This window comes from Carcharodon carcharias, chromosome 2 (assembly GCF_017639515.1).
Source record: "Carcharodon carcharias isolate sCarCar2 chromosome 2, sCarCar2.pri, whole genome shotgun sequence".
Classification (NCBI taxonomy): domain Eukaryota; kingdom Metazoa; phylum Chordata; class Chondrichthyes; order Lamniformes; family Lamnidae; genus Carcharodon; species Carcharodon carcharias.
The window spans coordinates 66,296,803-66,321,886 of NC_054468.1; the positions used below are offsets into that span (position 1 = coordinate 66,296,803).

At 43.4% G+C, this 25,084-nt stretch overlaps 1 protein-coding gene across 2 annotated transcripts in view; it reads left to right on the plus strand.

The window, feature by feature from the left end:
- The window catches only part of dock10 (dedicator of cytokinesis 10), a 377,754-nt gene that overhangs the window by 227,215 nt on the left and 125,455 nt on the right, over positions 1 to 25,084 (plus strand). For both annotated transcript variants that reach the window (XM_041212097.1, XM_041212105.1), the window contains exons 11-18: positions 3,606 to 3,761; positions 4,426 to 4,662; positions 13,592 to 13,714; positions 14,009 to 14,091; positions 15,331 to 15,453; positions 15,560 to 15,639; positions 18,876 to 19,063; positions 23,085 to 23,150. In XM_041212097.1, coding sequence (XP_041068031.1) covers positions 3,606 to 3,761; positions 4,426 to 4,662; positions 13,592 to 13,714; positions 14,009 to 14,091; positions 15,331 to 15,453; positions 15,560 to 15,639; positions 18,876 to 19,063; positions 23,085 to 23,150 — 1,056 coding nt within the window. The remainder of the gene's footprint in view (positions 1 to 3,605; positions 3,762 to 4,425; positions 4,663 to 13,591; positions 13,715 to 14,008; positions 14,092 to 15,330; positions 15,454 to 15,559; positions 15,640 to 18,875; positions 19,064 to 23,084; positions 23,151 to 25,084) is intronic.

The window sequence follows — 25,084 nt, forward strand, 5'->3', positions numbered from 1 at the left end:
CACTAACCCCCTATTTTAAAGAGGACAGATTTTGGTGACTTATTATCCTTAGAATTCTTTGCTGTTCTATCCCACTTAAGATTTTTATTATCTAAACAGTTGACCAGCATGTTTTCTTCCTTTCAAAATGTATCACCTCACATTTACCTATATTGAAATTCATGGATGGAATCTTGTGAAGGTGACATAGTTCTAGACCTGCATTGTCTCTATGGGGGAAGGCCCACCAAACCATGAGCCAATCAGGCAGTTGAAAGGCTACCGCAGGCCTTTTCCTGGGATCAGGAGCCAATGAAAGGCTGGCAGCTCTTTTGCTCTGCAGCAGCACTGGAAATGTGGTGGCTGCTGCTGGAACAACAGCCACCAGTGACCCAGGATTATGGAGTGACCAGGGTCAGAGGTAAGAAATGGCAGGAAGGGATTCGTGAGATGAGGGTCATGGGGGGGTGTAGAGAGGGTCGGCAGCAAGAGCAGGGGTTGGCTCTCAGTGCCCCCCTCCCTTCCTGATGCTGGGTCCTTTGAACCACCCCCACTCCCACCCGTCCCCACCCAGGAGATGACAAGCAACCTGCACAGGTTTACTTCTTGTGCTTCCCATGTGGTGAAAGACATTCCCGCAGATGGTTTAATCCTTGCGGCAGGGGGATGAGGCCCTTAAGTGGTTATTCATTGCTCATGTAAAGGCTTGAATTGGCAGTGGGGGAGGAAGATTGACGACGGGCCTTCCTGCCACGAATGTAATTGGGATGGAAGTGAGAAGGTGGTGGGGTGCTCACCTGCCACTTTCCTGCTTGATTAAATGCCCTCCCTGTTTCCTAACACATCAGTATACAGGGCAGAAAATACTGCCCCATTTGTTAGTTACATACCAATTCTGCAATTTTATTCATGTTTTCTTGTATTTTATTGCAGTCTGGCTCAGTATTTACTATATCCCCAATTTGAAATTGTACTTGTGATTCCCAGGTCAAAATTGTTTATGTAAATTGTGTACAATTGTGGTCCAAACATCCATCTTTGGGGAACACTATTCCCACTTTTTGCCAGTTCGGGTAGCTATTCTTACCTAATACAAAAGCAAACTACTATAAATGCTGGAAATCTGAAATAAAAACAGGAAATGTTGGACATACTCATCAAGTCAGGCAACATCTATGGAAAGAGAAACAGAGTTAAAGGGGCAGATTTTATGTGGCCAATCATGGTGGGAACACTGGTGACCAGGCCTACTTAATCACGGGAGAGGCCCTGTGTCAATCACCCAGCAGCAGGAAATCCTCCTGCGATTAAGTCAGAGGATGGATGGCACTGATGTGGGATACTTGGCCACTAGCGGCAGGATGTCAATTAGGCTCATTAATGAGCCAATTGACACCCATTATCCCATACTGCAATTTACTGATGGCTCAGTGATTAAATGGAAGCCACATGGGTCTTCTGCACCCTCAGATGGCCACCCAGCTAAACCTTTCTGGTTTGCCAGTGGTCTCCTGGGTTTTGGCAGGCGCGTGGAGTGGTGGAGTGGTGGTCCTCACAATCAGGTACTCTGTATGCAACCACAGCACTGAAAGCCACTCCCCACCCCCCCACCCCATGACCCCCATCCTGCCTTCACTTACCTGTGACCTGGTGTCCTTACATGGTCCGGGATCTAGAATGGGTGCAGTGTGCCAGCAGTCACCATTCCCACTGGTGCTGGCGGCAATGATGAGCTGCTGGCTCTGATTGGCCAACAGCTCTTGAAGGGTGGGTCCTCTTTCACCAGGGGTCTCAATCCGTGGCTGGGAAGATCCAATGGTGGCTGATTTCCATTGGGCCTCCCCCAAGGAACCCCGCCAGTTCACCAACCAGTGAGTGTAACCCCTGTTGGCCTGGCAAAATTCTGGACAATGTTTTAAGTCAAGGGTCATCATCGATTTGCAACGTTAAACCTGTTTCTCTCCATGTACATGGCCTGACCTGCTGAGTATTTTCTGTATTTTCTGTTTTTATTATTGATTCTTAACACCAACTCATATTTTCTGTTCTCTAGCTAACTTGCTGTCTATTCTGCTTGTTTTCTGACTCCACATGCTCTGACCTTCACCTTGAATCTTGTTAACATACCTTCTCAAAGGCCTTTTGAAAATCCAGATATCTTCCATCTGATACATAATTCTTGCCTACTCCTCCTGTATCATCTTCAAAGAATTGAATACAGTTTTTAAAATCTGTTCTGACTACCCTGTTACTGTATTTTTATTTCTTTTGATTTTTTTTGGTTCATCTTTAATTATTCTATTATCCTTTCCACCACCGGTCTTAATCTAACTGGTCTAAAGGCCAGGATATTTAGGTCGGCAAGCGAGAGGCAGGGCCTGCTCGCCAACACATAAAATGACACGGGATGATGTTGGGCGGAACCTCCGATGTCACCCTGCGTCATTTCAATTTTCAGGTTGGCGGGGTTGCAGCCAAATCAGCTGTGCGCCCGCCGACCTGTCAACAGCCTATTGAAGCCATTTAAAAACTAATTCAAGTAATTCATGGATCTGCCCATCAAATCTTATATTTGGCGGGCAGGCCAGAAGTTCTGGCGGGCTTCAGAAAAAGCATAAAACCTCATCCACGGGCGGGATGCGGTTTCATAGGGGTTTTAAAAAATTTAATAAAAACTTCATTAAAAGTGATGGACATGTCCCAACTCATGTGACAGTGTCACATAAGGGGACATGTCGGGGAAATTTTATGTTTGTACATTTACCATTTTAAAATTTAGGGCCGATCTCCCTGAGGCAGCACTTAGCCTCAGGGAGATGAGTCCGCTCTTTCGTGCGCATGCATGAAAGAGCCCACTCTCGGCTGAGGGAATCCCCCTCCTGCCCGCACAGGGAGCGCATAGCACTTCCTGGTGGATGTCATGCTGGGCAGGCCTTAATTGGGGGAAAATTCTTCCCATAGTTACCTAACTCAATTCCTTGATCTAACATTTTTAAAATATATATGTCATAGTATCTTTGGTAGCTTTATCTTAACTTATTTTAATATGTGAAAATGCAATTCATTTGGAACAGGGGTTTTGTCCTGCGTTAAGTTTGATTGCTTTATCAATTATCTACCCACCTTAAATATCTTTATACTTTTTAAAAATCTCTTCATTCAATGTCATGTTCACCTCATTAGTCTCCTTGAAAAATAATGAAGCAAAGTAATTATTCAATATTTCTGTCATTACCTGGATAGTCTTGAGTTACTGATGATTATATTAAAATTGATGATTTAATTTCGTATTGGATCCTTGCCATCGTCAGAGAGTTGAGACTTTTAAAATACCAATTTGAGTTGATGAAATGAACACTTGACAACTTAGTTTCCAACCCTGTAACTCCCTGTAATCTCATCAGCATCCCCAGTTTAAACAAAAAAGACACAGAAAATGAATAGAAATGAATAAAGCAAAACCAAAAAAAAAGTTTTTCTTGAAGAGAAGCTGTGTAGGTGAGATGGCCCTTTTAATGGAGATCAGCAATAACAATGTTATTTCTGCTAATATATGACTTCTAAAAAACTTTCATTCTCTGAAGACATGTATATCTCTGCACGATATGTACACATTATCTTTGCAGATCCTCAAAACGCAGAAGTCAGATTTTTCGCTGAATGAACCATCATTGAAGCCTTATGAACAGAAGCTGGGCAAGCGGATTATGGTGACATGCAGATCTCTTCTCTTAAATCTTCAGGCTTGTGTCAGTGATACTGAAGGTGGTCAGCTAACCAATGTAAGAACCTACTCCATCATTACTGAATCCAGGTTAATTATCCAGTTAGTTTTTATGAGTTGTTCTGTGCTTACAGGGCAGTCGTTATCCTATGAGTCGGCTTCATTTTCGATCTTTTCTGCATTAAATAATTACATCTGCACAAATTGCATTCTACTAGACATTTTCTTCTGGAAAGATTTAACTCTAAATCTTATTATGAAAAATATGTTAAGCCATTATTTGAGTTTTAGCTTCCCTGATATCAGAGTGGGTAAATGTGCTGTGTAATATCTTATTGAGCTATATGCCATTCCCTGATTCAGTTTTTGATCTGTGTTGAATCACTTCTCAGCTGATGCAGAAATAGTTGGCTGGATTTTCAATAGTTGGCAGGTTAAGTGCGGATTATTTTCTGCTCTGATGTTCTCCACAATACATTAACTCGCTGGTGTTCATGGTGTCGCACACAAAAAAAATACCCACTTTGGAAAAGTATAGAATGGTAAATATGGAACCATATCCTAGCAGACAGTCAGTGCCTTAAAGAATTGGCAGGTAAAGGAGGAGGGAGCACAAAGTTTTTCTTGATTGATTTAGATTTTAATGGCAATGTTGAGCAGTTACGTATTTCATGCTTAATGCATTGTAAACAGAAACTTTTAACCTGTTTTATTTTGTATAGGTTGAGCCATTCTTCATCAGCCTTGCTCTCTTTGATACTCGAGAAAACAGAAAAATATCTGCAGATTTTCACGTGGATTTAAATCATGACAATGTCAGGCAGCTGCTTTCTGGTTCATTGTCTATGACAGAAAATGGAGGGAAAAAAAATTCTCCTGTGAAAACAGCTGGGGGAGAAAAATTTGAGGAGCCCCAGTTACAAATATTCCCTGAAGGGTGGTTACAATACCCAAAAAAGGTACTATGATGTGTGTTTCTGTTACATTTCATAAATTTCTGGATTCTAACAGATTGAATGTGAGTTGATTCTGTAGCTGGATGGTGAAAACCAGTTGCGATTACCTTAAAACTAATGTATAGTTAGATGTTATTGTCTTAAAAGCTTGCATTTTTCTTAAGGGTTGCTTAAAGCTCATTGGTGCTTTTATAATGTTCCAATGTTTGCAAGTTATAATAGTGCTGCATAAAGATGTGGCTCGTGTCCCTGAGTTTATGGTTGGCTTATATAAAAGTTGCTGTGCTTAACATTTTGCTTTCGGCAGAATGTGACATGTCTTGTGAAAAAGTAGAATGGAATTTACAGATAACATTTAAAAAATATATTGAGAAGATATTTTCTCATCTTCAGGGGGAGAATTTTTCCTCTGGCGAGCAGGTGGGGGCGGCTGAGCACCGCCATTTTATGTGGACGGGCCAATTAGGGCCCACCCAGTGTAATACGTGGCCAGTAGCGCTTAGCACTACCTGTATGGGTGGGGGGAGGAGGAAGAGTCGGGGTCTGCGCTCTTTCCTGCACAGAGCTGCCTCAGGGAGATTGAATGGGTTATAAAATAACTATAATAAATAAAGTTCACATTTATTTAAACATGCTTCCTCATGTGTCACATGAGCTGGGACATGTTTGTGAGGTTAGGAAAATTTATTTAAATATTTTATAAAACCTTCAGGAAACCTCATCCCGCCCGTGGATGAGGTTTCCTGAAAAACACGAAGGTCGCTTGGCCTCTTCACCTGCCTGCCAATCTTAAGGTTGGACGGACTGTGTTCTTAACAAGTTTAATAGCTTTTGTCTTGGCCTCTGGCGCACGCCCACCAAATGAAATGTGGAAATGACACATAATGACGTCCAACGTCATCGTACGTCATGTTATGTGTCGGTGTGTCGGGCCTGCACCCGCACACCGACAGCAAAGTTCTGCCCCAGGTTCAGGGCTCAGGAGAGAGATTAGGGATAATGGAAGTGGCGTGTTAGACAGATTCAGCCTGTGATGGTACAACATATCCGGTTAATGATTATACTGAAGTTGTGGAAGTATATAGAAAATCTAATAATGGGATCTACTGATGATTTATCTGATTTAGGATTGCCAATATCTCTGAATAAAAGATGGAAAATGTTAAGAGCTCAATTTGCTCCTTCCCTTTCCCTATCCCAGCACAATGCGTGTATCATTCAGTGCAAGAAACCATGGAAGCCATCATCCTTCCCACATGACATAACTTACTACCTAAATGTGAAGTGTTTCAAAATAACCACAAAATGCAACTTCCCAAACTTGGCACCCTGTTGGTAATTATGATGCAGACATGGGGCAGATTTTCTGCTTAACATGTGGGGGTCGTTCCCTGCACGTCAGCACATAAAATGAAACGCAGTGATGTCAGTTGAGCGTCCTGACGTCACCGCGCGCCATTCATTAATTAACAGGCTAGTTAAGGCCCTTAATTCATCAATTGATGGCGATTTTCAGGCGCTCGTGTGATCTTTGGGTCGGTGCATGGGTGCAACGGGCAGGCAGGTAAGACACTTCTTAATTAACCTCATCCACCGGCGGGATAAGAGGGCTTAGTGAGGTCGTGAATCTAGCCTGTGAAGTATTTATTGCAGAAAGTGTTTTAAACTTGCCTGTGTGATCTGCAGCAGTTCAGAACCAATTCCAGCAGCTTTCTGTGTACTTTGAACCTTCAGGTCAGCACTCTACAGTCAGTAATCTTTATTGGGCCTGCAGCTTTCTGGAGGCCTCCCCTTAGCCTGGGTATGAGTTCTGACATGTCCACTGGAGGCAGTTCCTCTGAGGAGAAAGGGAGGGCTAGAATAAGGAGGAGGCCAGGAGTGCACATTCGGCCTCCAGGGGAGCCACCTTTGGGAGTACAGGTGAATGTACAAAGGGTGCAGGGCCATGAGGTGGTCCAAGGTGGAAGGGGCCACCGAAGACGCCACTATCCTGCTGCCAGGGTATACAGGCGGTGAAGCAGCTACCTCAATATGTCTGAGGTGCAGTGCCAAAGGAGGCTCCGACTGTCAAGGGAAGCAGTCAACTAAATCTGTCAGATGATTGGCCCTGAGATCTCTCCAAACAGTGTGGGCAGTGTGTTGGGAATGTGGAACACACTGCCTGAAAGGATGGTAGACACAGAAACCCTCCTAACATGTAATAAGTATTTGGATGTGCAGTTGCAATGCCATGGCATACAAGGCCTTGGGGATAGTGCTGGGAAATGGGATTAGGAGACTTAGGAAGGTGTTTGAGCCGTGCATCCTTGAAGGGCTGAAGGACCTTTTTCTATGATCCACAGGTCTGACTCTATCGCTCTGTGACCAAGCAGTGTTGCAACAATAACAAATTAAACAATCGTCAGTGCTATGGATGTTGGGAGACAGAGTGGATCTCACTGTTGGCCTCAAATACCTGGCCGTTCCACCCCAGCCTCACTGACACCAGTTAACCTGGGCACTTGGCATCTCCCAAGCTCCAGGGCCTCCTGTTCGAAGCAACTTAATATCATTAAGTGAGCCTGCCCGCCTCCAGCCCTCGAAAACTCAGACGCGTTGTTAGCATTCTTCTCCTGAAGAACAGAGACCATTCATTGTGGCAATTTGCACATGGACTCTGCACGCACACGCCGCACCCCAACCACAGTGGCCCATCTCAGGCCTCCAGTGCCTCCTCTCCCTGCTACTGCTGATCAATCACACAAAGATAGTACGGCTGCTCCCAACCCTCCCCAACGGCCACCTTGAACACATTCTGCGTCCATCACTTTAGGAAACACATGGTCTTTGCTCCCATAGTAAGGGGGCGCAACTACGTAAGCATCGAGGGCAACAGATGGTTGAGGCTTCCCTTCCACCATCTCATCACCATGAATAGGACATGTGTTGGAGTTCTGAGTGTGCACCTAGCTGCATTTCCTGCAGGTTGCCCCTAGAGTAGTCATGTGTGACACATGGTGCGGGGGAGAAGTCATCTTCTCATGAACCACTCAGGCTGATGTAAGCATCAGCATTATCTGCTTGGCCACCCAGCATACAAGAAATGCAGTCACAACAGTAAGACTTTGGGGGGCGGGGGGGGTGGGGTGGTGTTGTGGGCTTCAAAGGCTAAGGCTACCTGTTGGGTTAAATGCCCAATGCCAACATGGTACTCACCGTTCCAGAGCACAACAAATCGTTGAAGCGCTTACAGCACTGGATCCAGGTGTGCCACACCATGTTGCGGGATTTCACCACCTCTGCCACCTCCTCCCAGGCATGTTTGGTCAAGTGGGAGGGCCACCTCCTCCCATCTTGGGGGACCAACACCTCCTGCCATGCTGCCACCTCCTCAAGGAGGGTGGCAAGGCAGTCACCAGAAAAACGAGGGGTGCATTGGCTCCCCATTGGCCTACCCTGCAGCCTGCCCTGCTCCTGTGGCAGACCCTGCAGCCTGCCCTGCTCCTGTGGCAGACCCTGCAGCCAGCCCTGCTCCTGTGGCAGACCCTGCAGCATGCCCTGCTCCTGTGGCAGACCCTGCAGCCTGCCCTGCTCCTGTGGCAGACCCTGCAGCCTGCCCTGCTCCTGTGGCAGACCCTGCAGCCTGCCCTGCTCCTGTGGCAGACCCTGCAGCCTGCCCTGCTCCTGTGGCAGACCCTGCAGCCTGCCCTGCTCCTGTGGCAGACCCTGCAGCGTGCCCTGCTCCTGTGGCAGACCCTGCAGCCTGCCCTGCTCCTGTGGCAGAACCTGCAGCATGCCCTGCTCCTGTGGCAGACCCTGCAGCGTGCCCTGCTCCTGTGGCAGACCCTGCAGCCTGCCCTGCTCCTGTGGCAGACCCTGCAGCCTGCCCTGCTCCTGTGACAGACCCTGCAGCCTGCCCTGCTCCTGTGGCAGACCCTGCAGCGTGCCCTGCTCCTGTGGCAGACCCTGCAGCCTGCCCTGCTCCTGTGGCAGACCCTGCAGCGTGCCCTGCTCCTGTGGCAGACCCTGCAGCCTGCCCTGCTCCTGTGGCAGACCCTGCAGCCTGCCCTGCTCCTGTGGCAGACCCTGCAGCGTGCCCTGCTCCTGTGGCAGACCCTGCAGCCTGCCCTGCTCCTTTGCCCTTCCCTCCAGCGTGCCCTGCTCAGTCGACCCCCTGTGCTGTGACCTGTAAGTGCTCATTGTGAGCAGCCTACAGGAGGCTGCCAGGCCTTCCCTTAAACAGACTGCTGGGTCACCATTGGACCCGGCGGTCTGTGCACGCCTGCTGCAGCCCGAACACTCCCGCTATTCACAGGAGTCGGAAATGCGCTGGGCAGGCCTTAATTGGCCCACCAGTGCAAAATGGTGGTGCAGACCCGATCGCAAGCGCTGATGGAGTCCACACCCACCCGCAGCCGCTCCAGCTCCACCCGCCCGACAGGCAGAAAATTCCGCCCATGATGCTGAAGGGGCACAGCTATTAGGTTAAACAGTTCCTTATCTAATTTACAAAAAGAGAAATTAGCAAAAACAAATCAAGAGTTCATATGTTAATCCCAAATTAAATCACTATTACTATTCTCCTCACATATGTACAGTCTTCATGGCGTGCCTGCACTGGGTCTGGGATTGAGCAGATGTTAAAATAATCACAGTTTTATTTTGGTTATGGCACTGACTACACATTATGCAGGTGTGAACATTTTCCAGTGCCGTCACCTTTCCATTTGGTGCATGTCGAAAAAGAGACTGGGGAGATGAAGTTTAACATCAGCAGAGGTGTAAAATGGGTGCTGGAGGTTACTGTCCTCACACATCAAACCTAGTTTCCTTTCCATTGGCTTCTCTTCCTGGCCACACAACAGTAACTTAAAACAACTTTTTTGGGATCCCTTCAGGATACACTACCAGAAACACTGCCCTGAGTGTCTACAGCACAAACTGTGACCAGTCTTCCCAAAAAAGGCAATCATACTTCGATGTACATCATCAAATTCAAATGTGCATATTTAAAGGATCCTGCTGACTGGAACAGGCAGACATTTTAATCACCCAGTGGCAGCCAAGTGTAGGCAATCAGACTACCAGCCCTATTTGGAAGCTGTTGCCACCCTATTAATGCTGATTTTGGTGGGCAGAAGTTGACACCTATGGGTTTCAAGTTAAAGGCCATTTGTGGTTGTTTTACTTTAATCAGCATTCATCAAGAAGCATATTATAACACTAATTACTGGTACATTCATCATTATTTTGATGTAAAAATATACGTGGATTCTAAACACTCTTGCAAGCATTTTTTAGGGCGATGTGCAAATTTAGACAATGATAGATGACCTCCAATAAGTGCAGATTCCATGATGCTGATTCATTGATGCTCAGGACTGTAATTTTGAATCTTTCTCGGGGCAATAATTGCAAGAGAAGCCTGAGATTAATTTAGTGTCCATGGGGAAAATTTTCCCCCATCGGGGGGAAGTGGGGGCTGTACAGGCGGAGGCGGGCGCGAACCCAGTCGGCGCCCCCCGATCGAGGATGTGCCACCATTTTATGTGGGCAGGCCAATTAAGGCCTACCCATCGTGATGCTCACCTGAAAGCACTGTGCACTCCCTGTGCAGGCAGGGGGGATTCCCTGAGTGGTTCCCTGTGCTCTTTTATGAATGTGCGTGAAAGAGCGCACAGAGGTAGCTCAGAGAGATCCGTTTGACATGTGTAGGTTTAAATAAAGGAAGAGAAAAACTTTTGAAACGTGTCCTCTCATGTGACACTCACATGAGCTGGGACATGTCAAAGTATTAATGTAAAAATATTTATTAGATTTTAAAACACTTCATGAAACCTCATCCTGCCTGTGGATGAAGTTTCACGATAAATGCAAAGGCCGCCTGAGCTCTTCGCCTGCCCGCCAACCTTAAAGTTGGACAGGCAGCTCATTTAATTGAGTTAATGACTATTTAAATGGCCTTAATAGGCCTTTGACAGTTCGGCGGGCGCGCAGCAGACTCGGCTGCACACCTACCGAGCTGAAAATCTAAATGACGTGTGGCGACATTGGGATGCCTGCCCGACATCACCGCGTGTCAATTTACGTATCAGCGAGCGGACCCCGCCCCCCGCTCACCAACAGAAAAATGCTGGCCCGTGTCAATTATGCATTTTTAATTTATTGTTTGCTGATTTTCATTCATCAGAGGCAGTTTGTACTGATTCAGTGGCATTAAGGGGCTGTTACTATGCAACTTATAGTCTTCTGTTGTACTGTTAATTAAAATATATGTAAATAATTTGATAATACTCTACCAAGTAATGTAGTTTAGTGTGTGCTACGAAGAAGAGTTGAATTTTATGCTCGAGAACTGGAAAAACTGGTAGTGAATTTTAATATGCACAATAAATGGTGAAATCTTTCATCATGAATTTGTACAAAAATTCTTATTGTTATTGGAAATCATATGTAGCAGAAGGATTTGTTCCAATTTACCATGATGTTGGATGGAGCTAAATTTAATTGATCTCCTGAACATGTGTAAAATCATTTAACTATCTTGACAGATTGTGCTGTCTTCTTTGAATACTGCATCTGCCAAGATGTTTTCCCTACTTTGGTTGCCCATGGAAACAGACAAAAATCTGGCAGTATAATTGTTAACCGTCTCGTCTGTCAGGATTGTTGTCATGGGTTCAAATACTGTGCTTGGCTGTATTTATTTCTGTCTCTTTTAACAGTGTATATTTTAATGTGGCATCTTGAAAGAAAGTACAAAATGTCTGCAAACATTACATTAGCTGAATTTGAATTTTGTGTTAAATCCCATTTAAATAGAATATAGCCTCTTCCTTCTAGTGTGTGTATAGATCCCATTACACATCTTGAATTTGAAATCTAGCTAGGTTGGCATCTGAGTTTGACACTAAAGTAATCCATCTTAAGTGAGAAGAGAAAATCATCAGGTGGCCAGAAGGTGTATCTTTAAGTTCTGGAATTCCTTCTCTGAATGTTTCTACCTATCCCTTCGTCCTTTAAGACTGCCCTTAAAACCTACATCTTCTATCAAACTTTTAGTTACTCTTCCAAATATCTCTTCGTTTGGATCAGTGTCAATTTTTGTGAAGTGCTTTGAGACGACCTGCCAAGTTGAAGCTGCATTATGAATGCCGCTGTTGTTGGTCTGTTAGGAGATGAAGAGGTGTTATATAAATGAAAGTTGTTTTGTTGTACCTCTTCCTGGTGTTTCCTCTCTCAGCTACTTGAACCAGCCAACACTAACAAACTCATTATTTTTGATCACAGCTATATTGTAGGATTTGGGAAATGTGGTGAGCCAGAAAGCAATGTTTAATTCTCGGTTATTCTGTCATGTCTTTAAAACAATGGGGTAAATCATTTGGTGCACTATATTTAAGTAACACTTGCTTTAGGCGGTTCAAGAATTGTCTCTGTGTCCTTTGAGCATATAACTATGCATGTTGTTTAATTATCGGATTTAGGCCTTAATCTGTTATTGACTGATATCGAACCATTCATTAATCCGTGGCTATTGATGCTATCAGTACAATAGCTATGAAATTTTATTATTCTGGACATGTCCACGAAGAAAAATTCACTAATAATAAACCAAATGCCAGTCAGTGATAGTGTCTCCTTTCTATTCAGATTGTGCTTAAACCCATTGTTCGCACTAACAGAGTGGCACAGCTCTATAGCTCTCTACCAAGCTGTTCCTGCATGTTAATCAGTAACCTCCAGTACCTGCTACCTCTTGTATTCAGGTGACTTTAATAAGCCCATAAATCTAAGCTGACTTTCAACACTGGGCCCAACAAGTGATACACGAACCGGTTTCCCAGGGAAGACTTGGACCTCCAGAAACCATTCCCCTTTGATTAGTGAGGTAAGGGGCTCAGGGGTGGATCTGCCCAGGCTCCCCACTGAAATTTCCTTGACTCCTATCCATTGGTTGGAGTCCTGATTAATTCTGCCATATTTCATAAGCCATATAAATACTTTGGCTACGAGAGCAGGTCAGAGGCTGGGAATTCTGCAATGAGTAACTCAGTTCCTGACTCCCTAAAGCCATCAACAAGGCACAAATTGAGAGTGGGTTGGAATACTCCCCACTTACCTGGATGAGTGCAGCTCCAACAACACTCAAGAAGTGTGATACCATCCAGGACAAAGCAACCCACTTGACTGGCATCCCATCCACCAGTTTAAACATTCTCTCTCTCCACTATTGATGCACAATAGCAGCAATGTGTACCATCTACAAGATGCACTGCAGGAACTCATGAACGCTCCTTCAACAGCACCTTCTAAACACATGACCTGCACCACTGAGAAGGACAGGGGCAGCAGATGCATGTGAACACCACCACTTGCAAGCTCTCATCCAAGCCAGACACCATCCTAATTTGGAACTAAGGCGCCGTTATTTCACACTTGCTGGGTCAAAATCCTGGAACTCCCTCCCTAACAGCCCTGTGAATGTACCTACACCACGTGGACTGCAACAGTTCAAGATGGCAGCTCACCAGCACCTTCTCAAGGGCAATTAGCGATGGACAACGAAATCTGGCCTAGCCAGAGCCATCCACATTGAGTGAAAGAATAAAGAGGAAAAAGACCCTTTATGATTACTTAGCTTGGGCATCTTGGACAAAATGAAGATGGGCACTTGTAGGAAATAAACTCGTCGGGCTGCAGAGATAGAGCAGGGCAATAGGACTGGCTGGATTGCTCCACAGAGATCTGGCATAGATTCAATGGGCCAAATGGCCTCCTTCTGTGCCATATGTTGCAACATTAAGTGCATCATTGAAATTGTTCATATGATTAAAAAATGTAGCAGCTCCTATCCATCTCTTCTGTTTTTTTTTTCAAAATGAAAACTTTGCACAATTGTTCCACTCTGGGAAAATTGAAATTAATTTATGAATTATGATTTAACATCTAGGCAATTTTCTCTGTATCAAACCCACATATGGACATCATGCTGGTGGCAAAAATAGAAAAAGTACTAATGGGAAACATTTCCAGCTGTGCTGAACCCTACATTAAAAGCTCGGACTCGAGCAAGGTACCTGTTTATTTCTGTACTGTTCATTATTCTTTAGACATACTTTATATTATGTAATGTTTTATTAATAAATCGAACAATAAGTAATACAACTCTTCCTGCATGGTTGTTAAATTATTAATATGACCCCAAACAGTTTCTGTTCATGAATGAGTGGGTCTACTACAAAGGCTAAAGATGACCTGAATTGAAAACATGTTCATTCTAAAGATGCTAATTAAATTAAGGATATGGTATTATCATGTTTTCTCATAAGGTCTTTGTCATTTTTTTAAAAACTGTTTCCTTGTCAAGACCGCACAGAAGATTCTAAAGACTAACAAGCAATTTTGTAATAAGTTAGCCAAGTACCGGATGCCATTTGCTTGGTCAGTGAGGTACGTATATGTTGATGTATACTGATAGATACCTAGATGAGTGGTTGTAAATTAATCATTTATTTGTATATCTGTTGAGTGCTTTGTGAGAATTGTTAAAGAATTGTGCTTATTTTATGCTGCAAAATCCAATACTAAATGTCTTAATTGGCACAGAATTCTTGAGCACCAAATATACAATTCTGTTACGCATGGCTTCAGTTATGAAACATGCACCCTTATTCTCCTTTTGGGTAGAGTGCGTCACTGAGGATGTAGTGGAAAGACTCAGGATATGGGGCAGGATTTTATGTCCCATGGGCGGGCACATGCCCGACCCGATCGGGTGTAAAATGGTGTGTGATGACATCAGGTGAGCGTCCTGACGCCATCATGCACTTGTGCAATATTTCGGTTGGTGGCCGCGAGAGAGGATCGGCAGTGTGCCCGCCGACAATTAAGAGGCCTATTAAGGCCCTTAGACCACTAATTTAAACATATTTTATTTTAAAGACCAGGTGACCTTTTGATTTTTTAGCAAACCTCATCCACAGGTGGGATGAGGTTTCCACAATTAAATAAAAAATAAATATGAATTTTTGGGCAGAATTTTCATTCTGTTCATGTTATTATGAGTTAGTCTCATGTCGGGACATTTTTTTCAGATTTTGAAAGCCTTTATTTTTGATTTTAAAATTGTTCAGCTCCCTAAGGCAACTCCCTGCCTTCAGCGAGCTTTCAGTATGCGCTTCCCCGCACATGCGCAGACTTTTGCGCTCGCACTCAACGCACCTTTCACGCTGGCTGGCCATTTACTGGCCAGCCAGCATGAAATCACAGTTGGGGGCCAATCGCAGGCAGCAGACTGTTTCCCGGCCACTCCTGGGCTCACTCACTGCATCCGCCTGAGGAACTAAAAATCCTGCCTATGGTTTCTAAGGGCATCGCTGACCTTAGCTCAGTGTCGTAAATAATGTCACCTCTTAACAGTGCCTAGTTACAAAACCATTCTGAATGGCCCTTGCTAGCTTCACATGTATGATTTTTTCATTGTTCCAAATGTCGCTTTTCCCTCACTGTGCTCTTATCTGTTCACACTTTGATTTGAGCAACTTTGTGAGTAAGGAATTGTTGAGGTAAGCATATAGGGGCAAGGTTCTAATGCCATTAAATGCCATACTACAGTAAATGCTAGTCCATATTGCCTTTCTTCACACTATTTACTATAGTTCTGGTTTTGCATTGCTGTTTATCTTTTAGGGCAGTATTTAAAGACAATCAGGGAACAATCGACCGAGACTCTCGCTTCTCTGCTCTCTTCAGGCAAGAAAGCAGTAAGATTTCTACAGAGGACTTGCTGAAGTTAGTAATGGAGTTCAAAAGGTATCGGTACCCTTCACTTGTAATTTGAACACTGGAATACTTGGAGGGCTATTTAATTTTGTTTTGTTTTTGACCTAATGAGATACTTTATTTTTCATGGTTGTAGAGCAGACAAAATGACCAAAGTACAGACCATCCCTGGCAATCTTGATATATCGGTGGAATCTGTCCCCATTGACCATCCAAGTATGAGATTTATTTTGTTGTCTTTTTAGATATATTTAACTCTGCACTTATTTCTCCAACTGTAGCATGTTTCAGTCGAGATTTAATGAAGCACTTTTCACCCTACACCAAATGTAACGCAAATAGAAAAATACGCCAACATATATAGTTTTGCTCAGTTTTTACTCACAAATAGTATAATATATAACTGTAGAAATGTACAAACAAAGCAGTATAATGTTTCTTTTTCACCCACCAATTCCATGACAGATTTTTTTTTTGGCCAAAGGCCAAGCATTTATCAATGCTTCCCTCTAAACATCTGCTGGAGGTGTGCAAGGGATCCCTTGGGTGACCTGCTTGTCAATTTTCTTTCCCTTCCTGTGAAGAATTGCTTAACATCTTTCTCATAATTAATTGACCAAGATTGAGGACTTCTTGCATGGGAAATTTCGGGCTGAATACCAAACCTTTCTGTGGCATGGAAAGGCTGTGTGGCAACCATCTGCAGTTGGGACAATCATTCCAAGGCTTGAAGAGTAGATTATAAAACAATCTCTGAACACCTTGCTAATATTGTTATTCCAGTATTTCTGAGGGAAAACCTATCAAAACTGCACTTGAAATAATTTCTGCACAATAAAATGAAATATGAAATTATGGGAGAGAAATTCACCCATAAGCACAACCTGCTCCTGAAGAATCCATAGAAGTCTCTATAGCACTGCTACATGAATCCATTTAGCCCCCTATATCTATTCAGAGAAAATTGTAAATTAACAAATATTCTATTGCCTGTGCATTTCTCTTATTCTCCATTTTTATTAAAAGAATTTACATAGAACCATAGAAAAGTTACAGTGCAGAAAGAAGTCAACCATGTCTGTGCTGGCTAAGAAAAAAAGAAACTAGCCACTCATTTTTGGAAAGTCACACCTGGTCTGTAACCTTGCACTTTATAGCACTTCTGGAGCAGTTCCAGGTACCTTTTAAATGAGTTGACGGTTTTAGCCTCAACCACCAATTTAGACAGTGAGTTCCAGACACCCACTACCCTTTAGGTGTAAAGGTTTTTCATCATGTCGCTTCTGATCCTTCTACCAGTCACATTAAATCTATGCCCCTAGTAACTGACCCCTCAGCTAGGGGAAACCAGTCTTTCCTCATAATTTTGTACACCTTAATTAAGTCACCCCTCAGCCTCTTCTGTTCTCAGGAAAACAACCCTAGCCTATCCAATCTTTCCTCATAGCTGCAATTTTCAAGCCTTGACAGCATTCTTGTAAATCACCTCTGCACTCTCCCCAGAGCAATTACATCTTTCCTGTAATGTGGTGAAGAGAACTGTACACAAAATTTATTTTATTGTGCAGAAATTGAGTCATTTCTGTGTCTTTGTGCATTGGAAATGTCTTAGAGTAAAAGTCCTATGAACCACGGTCCAGTTATCCATCAGAATACATACAGTACAAAGCCTCACACAAGATGTCACCTCACTGCACTTTCTGCTCCTCTCTCACATAAATCAGTATCTCAGCCCAAGAAAGATTGCATTTAATTTGTTATTGCATTTTGCTTATCTTTATTCCCATGCATATGATTTTTAAAAAATTCTTTGTTGGAATGTGAGTGTCGCTGGCTAGGTCAGCATTTATTGTCAAATCCTAATTGCCCTTGAGAAAGTGGTGGTAAGCCACCTTCTTGAACTGCTGCATTCCATATGGTGTAGTAAAGTATTGCTTTGTTTTGTGTGTAAGGCCCAAAATGTGAACACACTGGGCAGAATTTTCTGCCTTCCGGGCGGACGGGCCCGACCCAATCTCCGGCGGGTGGGGAGCCGATCCCCGCCGGAGAAGCGGGCCCTGCCGCCATTTTATGTGGGCGGGCTAATTAAGGCCCGCTCAGCGTGACATTCGCCGGGAAGTGCTATGCCCTTCCTGTGCGGGCGGGGGGATTCCCCAAAAGTGAGAGTGCGCTCTTTCGCTCATGCGCACGAAAGAGCGCACATCCCTCTGAGGCTAAGGGCTGCCTCAGGAAGATCGCTGACAGTTCTAAAAACATTAAAAATAGAAAAAAATCCTTAACATGTCCCCCTCATATGACAATTTACACATAATTTACACTAAAACTTTAGTAAACTTTTTAAATCCCTACATGAAATCTCATCCTGCCGGTGGATGAAGTTTCATGTTTTTTCTATTCCCTGCCAGGGCTCCTGGCCTGTCCACCAACCTTAAGGTTGGACGGGCAGGTCTTTTAATTGTTTTAATGATCCTGTCAATGGCCTCAATTTTGCTGCGGGCCCGTCTTCCTGAAGATTTAAATGGGGTTCCGCCCGACGTCATCCTGCGTCATTTTAAGCGTCAGCGAGCAGGCCCTGCCCCCTGCTTGCTGACAGCAAAATTCAGCCTTCTAAGTATTTTTCATTTCAAATATCCACTATGTGTAACTTTAGAGATTCCACTGTGTTTTGAAATTCATTTGTCAAAACTCAGCTGATAAATAGATAAATTAAGTACTTCTGAGGTCATCCTGAATTCAGGCAGGATACATTATATACAATAACATTCTCTCATGCTGTGGTACAATATTTAAAAGAGCAACAAAATGTATTATATTGAGACAAAAGAAAAGTGTGTCAAAGTCAAATTTTCTTTTAGTGTTGCAAACATCACTTAAAACAGATGTTATACCATTTTCCTTCTTTCAAACTAATTGAAATATTTTCTATTGGCTGTTACCCAATAAAAATCTGAGTTAGAGTTTGCATGTTTAATTTATATTTCTCCCTTTCTACTTTTGGTTATTTATCTTCCCTACTGCCTAATTACTTCCTCTGCCTCATGTACTATCTCCAGTTGATAAGTCGAGGGCTCTCCATTGTTATTCTAAGTAAATAGCAGTGTGTAATTTATGTTGTGTGGTGATTTCCTCTCTCCTGAGGAAGTACTTGGCCCATACCCAGCTCCTTTCCGTAATTACCTGTCTGAGATTAGGATCTCAGCATTCATTGATACAAATCTGAACTTCAGTTTGACTAATCAGTATAATTTGATATAAAATTTATTTGTTCAGTTATTGCTAAACTTGAATTGTTGTTCAAGAAAATGTGTTGAATATAAAGTGGGGAATGTTTTACTCTTTTTAATTGCTGCGAGACGGGGCAAGGTGATATACAGTTATGAAAGCTACTGGATTCTTATCTCAGATCAAACTTGGATAAAATGAAAAAACAACTTGTTATTCATCTGTTTCAGATTGTGTTACCCCATCATATGTGCCTATTAAACCATTTAAGGACCCAAATACATATGAACCTACCATAGAGGTCGAAGAGTTTGTGCAAGAGTCTGCAAAATATTCCCAACCTTACACAGCATACAAAAACCATGTTTATATTTACCCCAAACATTTGAAATATGATGGTCAAAAATGCTTTGCCAAGGTAAGGTACTCAGCAAAAATTGGATTGTTTTACATCTATACCATTTTCATCAATAATCTTCTCGAGTATCTCTGGGAAAAAAGGAGACATTTTTTGTTGAATCTTTTCTTCTTGCACTCGTTACAATAATTTGCATGAAAATACCAATGTCAGGGGATACAACATATTTATACTGTCTAAGAAGAGAGTGCTGATTGCTTGGCAAGTGGCTGATTGGTAGAGGCGTTGCCATGGAGAATGCACCAGTTGATTGTGACTGACAGTTAAATACTAAGCATTGTTTGAAATTTAAACCAGGCAGCTTGACACTGATTGGTCATGACATTGCACCGGAGGCAATGTAGAAAAAAATAATCATCTTCTTTGGAGGTCGTGGTTGGATTTTTTTCCTATGGTTTCAAACAAGAGAGTCATTGTCAAAGAACATTGAACACCAAGGGCCAAATTTTTGTTCCCAAGCCAGGAGCAAAGTCTGGAAAATTCCCAACTCCGCGAACTTGACTTGTGAGAAAGTATCCTGAACAATTCTCATTATGGTTGGGGAGTGGGTGGGTGCTAACTGAAGTCGGGCCTGCTGCCCCCCAGAAAGAGTTCGAAGGCAGTCACAGGGGCTGCCGGGTGCCAAAGCGGGCTGTTTAAAAGGCCTGTTATGGTGCTCTGGGACTTTGTTCCAATTGTTTAAAAAAAGTAGTAAAACCAAAAACAGCCTTCAAGCTTCACCTCCACACACTCCCGATACTCTCTACCCACCACGCTATGCCCTTATATCCTCCATGCCAACTTTCCCAGTATCCACCAAGGGCAGACCTCAGGAGCTGTGGTGAGATGAAATAAAATAAAGTTCTAAGTATCTATTACAGGCTTCACTATATTTAAAAAAACACTCTAATTGATAACAGCCTATTCAATACATTTAAATCCCTTCAAGTACTTCATCCATTATAAAAAAAGTGTATTCATAGCCCCACATCAGAGTCAGTTAATCCGTTTATAACCACTCAGAGCTGTCAATTGAACTGTGGACTTGCCGGCTCCCTGCTGTGATAATGATGGGTTGCGGAAACAGTCAAGTAATACTCTAATGATAGCACTCAGGCTAATGGCCACAAGCATCTAGTTAAATTGGAAACACTGATTTCTTTTTCACCTGCAGCCTGGCTGTTTATTTTTCAAAATTTAGAGCAAGTGATTTAAATGACTTGACAGTTCTGTAGATCTCATCCATTTTTTATACACATTCATGCCTTCTCTGAACAATCCCAAAGGGGTACCTGCCCTCTCCCAAAGGGGTACCTGCCCTCTCCCAAAGGGGTACCTGCCCTCTCCCAAAGGGGTACCTGCCCTCTCCCAAAGGGGTACCTGCCCTCTCCCAAAGAGGTACCTGCCCTCTCCCAAAGAGGTACCTGCCCTCTCCCAAAGGTGGACCTGCCCTCTCTTAAAGGATACATGACCTCCAAAGAACTCCAGTAGGTTCAGGCCTTTTCCTCAAATATCTAAAGCCAACAAGCCGTGATTTGGAAACTTCAATGACCAGAATTTCTTCTGTTTGAAAGAAGCCTCACTTTTAAATGTGCAGCTGCCTCTGTGAACTACCTATGTGTGAAATACAACTCATCCCCATTCCCACCCCAGCGAAAATGGTGGGGACTGGTTTTGGAGATGAAACTTCTGGATTCTGGAGCCATTTTAGTTAAGGTACAGAGCCATTCCAACTTCACAAAAATTCAGGCCTAAGTATTTTTATCCAGTAACTGATTCATACAAATCACAAAAAGCCCAGATTTGATCCCCCAATTGGTGCTGAGACAGTTGAACTTTTGGCGAGGTCTGTAGTTGGCTGACACAATCAAGAATCATACATAAATATTGAATACTTAGGAAAAGTATTTGAATGCAGCAGCCCAGGTAAGACCTCAATAGAACAAAGGGAGGGAAAAAATTGATGAGAAATACATTTTCTTTCCAGTCTGAACCATTTTTTAAACTTCAAGTTGTTACTTAATTGGACTACTTATGAACCTTAGTATTTTTAAATTGCTTTGTGTAAATACTGTGTTTGATAGCTTCTGTTATCTTCCTACTCATTAATCTTCTTTTATCACCTAAGATGTAAGGAGTGTCTGAAATTAAAATGTGTCTGCCACGAGAACTCTATAGGTCTCTGCTACCATATATTTTGGAAGGATAAATTTACATATATATGTTCATCCCATATGGTTAATACCGTGACCTGTAAATCTTGGACTAGAATGTCATGGAACATGATGAGGTGAGAGTGACTACCCTTGACATCAAGATAGCATTTGACGAGTGTGGAGCACTAGCAAAACTGGAGTCAGTGGGAATCGGGAGAAAACTCTGCTGGTTGGAATCATACCAAGCACAAAGGAAGATGGTTATGGTTATTGCAGGTCAATAATCTCAGTTCCAGGACATCACTGCAGGAGTTCCTCAGGATAGTGTCATAGGCCCAACCATCTTCAGCTGCTTCATCAATGACCTTCCTTCCATCACAAGGTCAGAAATGGGGATGTTCGCTGATGATTGCACAATATTCAGCAGCATTTGCAACTCCTCAGGTACTGAAGCAGTCAGTGTCCAAATGCAGCAAGACCTTTATAATATCCAGGCTTGAGCTGAAAATTGGCAAGTAACATTCATGCCACACAAGTGCCAGACCATGACCATCTCCAACAACAGAGGATCTAACCATCGCCCCTTGACATTGAATGGCATTACCATCGCTGAATCCTCCACTATCAACATCCTAAGGGTTATCATTGACCAGAATCTGAACTGGACTAGCCATATAAATACTGTGACTACAACAGCAGGTCAGAGGCTGGGAATCCTGCAGCAGTTAACTCACCTCTGACTCCCCTAAGCCTGTCCACCACCTACATGGCACAAGTCAGGAGTGTAATGCAATACTCTCCATTTGCCTGGATGAATGCAGCTCCAACAACACACAGGAAGCTTGAAACCATCTAGGACAAAGCAGCCCACTTGATTGGCATCCCACCCATAAACATTCACTTCCTCCACCACCGGCATACAGTAGCAGCAGTGTGTACCATCTACAAGATGCACTGCAGGAACTCACCAAGGCACCTTAGGCAACACCTTCCAAACCCACGACCACTACTATCTAGAATGACAAGGGCAGCAGACACATGGGAACCCCACCACCCGGAAATCCCCCTCCAAGCCACTCACCATTCTGACTTTGGAAATATAACGCCGATCCTTCACTGTCGCTGGGTCAAAATCCTAGAATTCCCTCTCTAATAGCACTGTGGGTGTACCTACACCATGTAGACTGCAATGGTTCAAGAAGGTAGCTCACCACACCTTCTCAAGGACAATTAGGGATGGGCAATAAATACCAGCCTAGCCAATGATGCCCACATCCCATGAATGAATAAAAAAGAACATATCCCTTATCATTTCTGAAGTACAGGCATTGCTTTCAAAATCTACAGCGTGTTGGTATCTTCTGTGCAATGTTGCTAAGCTCTGTTGATTATGTAACTTCCTTACTATGTGGGTCTCAGTAATTGAAATCTCAGTCCCTTATCCATTTGTAGCCACCAATTAAAGATAAGCCGGCAGCTATGAAATATCTCCGGACTTTATCATTGTGCTGTACAAGATTGGATACACATTGGAAGAATTTACTGCTTGAAGTCTGATTTATTTTTTCCTGAAATTTATGCTAAATCAATGCAGTTCTATGTTAATGTAATATTGAGGAATTTTCACCAGTATCATGTTGCTGCTTAGTACCTTCATCCTGTTACTGCAAAATGTTATGTTTTGTTTGATGTCATATTTGCTTTTTAGAGAATCTCACTGCTAACTTTTAGATATACCTGGGGTGTCTTTCTACAGAATCCATTGTTGAGGGGAGGAGGGGAAACTTGTGCCTTTGTGGCACATTGTGAATCTTGGGGACATTTTGTGTGCAGAATCCCAGTTTTCTAAGGGATCTGAAATACTTAAGCAATTTCCATTTCTGCAGGCAAGAAATCTAGCTGTGCGCATTGAGTTCAGGCGTTCAGATGGAGAAAGTGTTCAACCATTGAAAGTAAGTTTCATTGACAATATGTTTAAATGCTGTGTGAAGATGCATCAACTAAAGGGCAGAATTTTGCCATTGGCGTGTGGGGGCGATCGGGAAGCTGACTACTGCCTGCGATTGGCATTGGACCGTGATTTCACGCTGGCTGGCCAATTAAGGCCCGCCCAGTGTGAAACGCAAGCAGCAGTGCTGAGCACTGCCTGTGTGGGCAGGTGGAGGAGGGCAAGTGGGTCGAGCGCAAATGTCGCGCATGTGCACGAGTGCGTGCTAGACAGTCTCCCTGAGGCACAGAGCTGCCTTGGAGATGAAGCGCTGTTTAAAAAAAAATAAAGAAAATAAAAAAATCGTAAAACATGTCCCGTCATGTGACTCTGTCACATGAGCAGGAACATGTTTTTAATTCAAGTGTAAAATTTTTATTTGATTTTTAGTTGCTTAGGAAACCTCATCCCGCCCGTGGATGAGGTTTCCTAAAAAGTGCAAAGGCCTCTTAACCTTTTCGCATGCCCGCCATCCATAAAGTTGGACGGGCAGCGTAAATTTGAATTTAATTACCTTTTTAACGGTCTTGATAGGCCTTTTAATTGTCGGCTAAATCATAAATTATGCTAAATCAATACAGCTCTATGTTAATGTAATATTGAGGAATTTTCACCAGTATCATGTTGCTGACTTAGTACCTTCATCCTGTTACAGCGTTATGTTTTGTTTGATATCATACTTACTTTTTACAGCATCTCACTGCTAACTTTTAGATATACCTGGGTCGTCTTTCCACAGAATCCATTGTTGAGGGGAAGAGGGGAAATTTGTGCCTTTGTGGCACATTGTGAATCTTGGGGAGAGTTTGCTTTCATTTTGTGTGCAGAATCCCAGTTTTCTAAGGGATATGAAATACTTAAGCAGTTTCCATTTCTGTAGGCAAGAAGTCTAGCAGTGCGCATTGAGTTCAGGAGTTCAGACGGTACGTGCCCGCCAAACAAAATATTGTGGGACTGCGTGATGATGTCAGGACGTTCGCCTGACGTCACTGCGCATCATTTAATGCTCGGCTGGGTCAGGCACGTGCCCGTCTGCCAAGCTTAATATTCTGCCTAAAGTTCCATAAGAGCGAACCACCTGCTTTGATTTTCTGCATTGTTGAGTTGTAGATCTCAACCCCATTGTTGCATAGACATGAGTTCAGGGTTCATACCTCTCTCTCAGCTAGAGGAAAAAACGGAGCTGTGAGTCATCCCCATGTCTGTGAGCTATCATCCATCTCAATTACAGATGGTGCCCAGTCTGGGAAGACTATCAATAAAATAAAAGATTAGCAACATTCATATTTCTGAAGTTAATGCACAATCATCGACTTTTGCCTGAAAATGGAAGTGAAGTTGTTGGAAAGCCATAAGGTGAATCCCCCCTGCCTTGTTGGTACTGTTGTGAATTCTGAGACATTTTGATGTCTAGGCCTCATTAAAAGCAAGGGACTCCAAGTGAGGGCCACTACTCTGGGAAGGCAAGAAATCAGACAGCTGACTAGGGGGTTCACTCAGGGTTGGGTGGGGAGGTAATCCTGGGTGGGGCCTAAATAGGCTGGTAGCTGGCCTGAATTTTTCTGGTGCCCTGGAAGAATAGAAATTGTACTCCTGAGCATGCCAAAAAAACAAAAAGTTTAAAGTCTTGAGGGCTGTTTTTTGAACAGACATCGGTTCCCTTTAATAACCTTTGTTTAGGCTTCTCAACTGCGTAGTGCAATCAGATTCCTAAAACATGCTGAGGTCCCCAGTTTGCACGTTTATGCAGTTCTCGCTTGTTTAATCTGACAGTCTGCTTGCCCATCTTCAGGAATTCCTGAACATTGCATCAGGCAAACCTTAGACAACAGTGCAGTGGCTAGGACCCCCATGTGTATATTTTCAATACTTGGTATTCATATTTCATATGAGAAATAG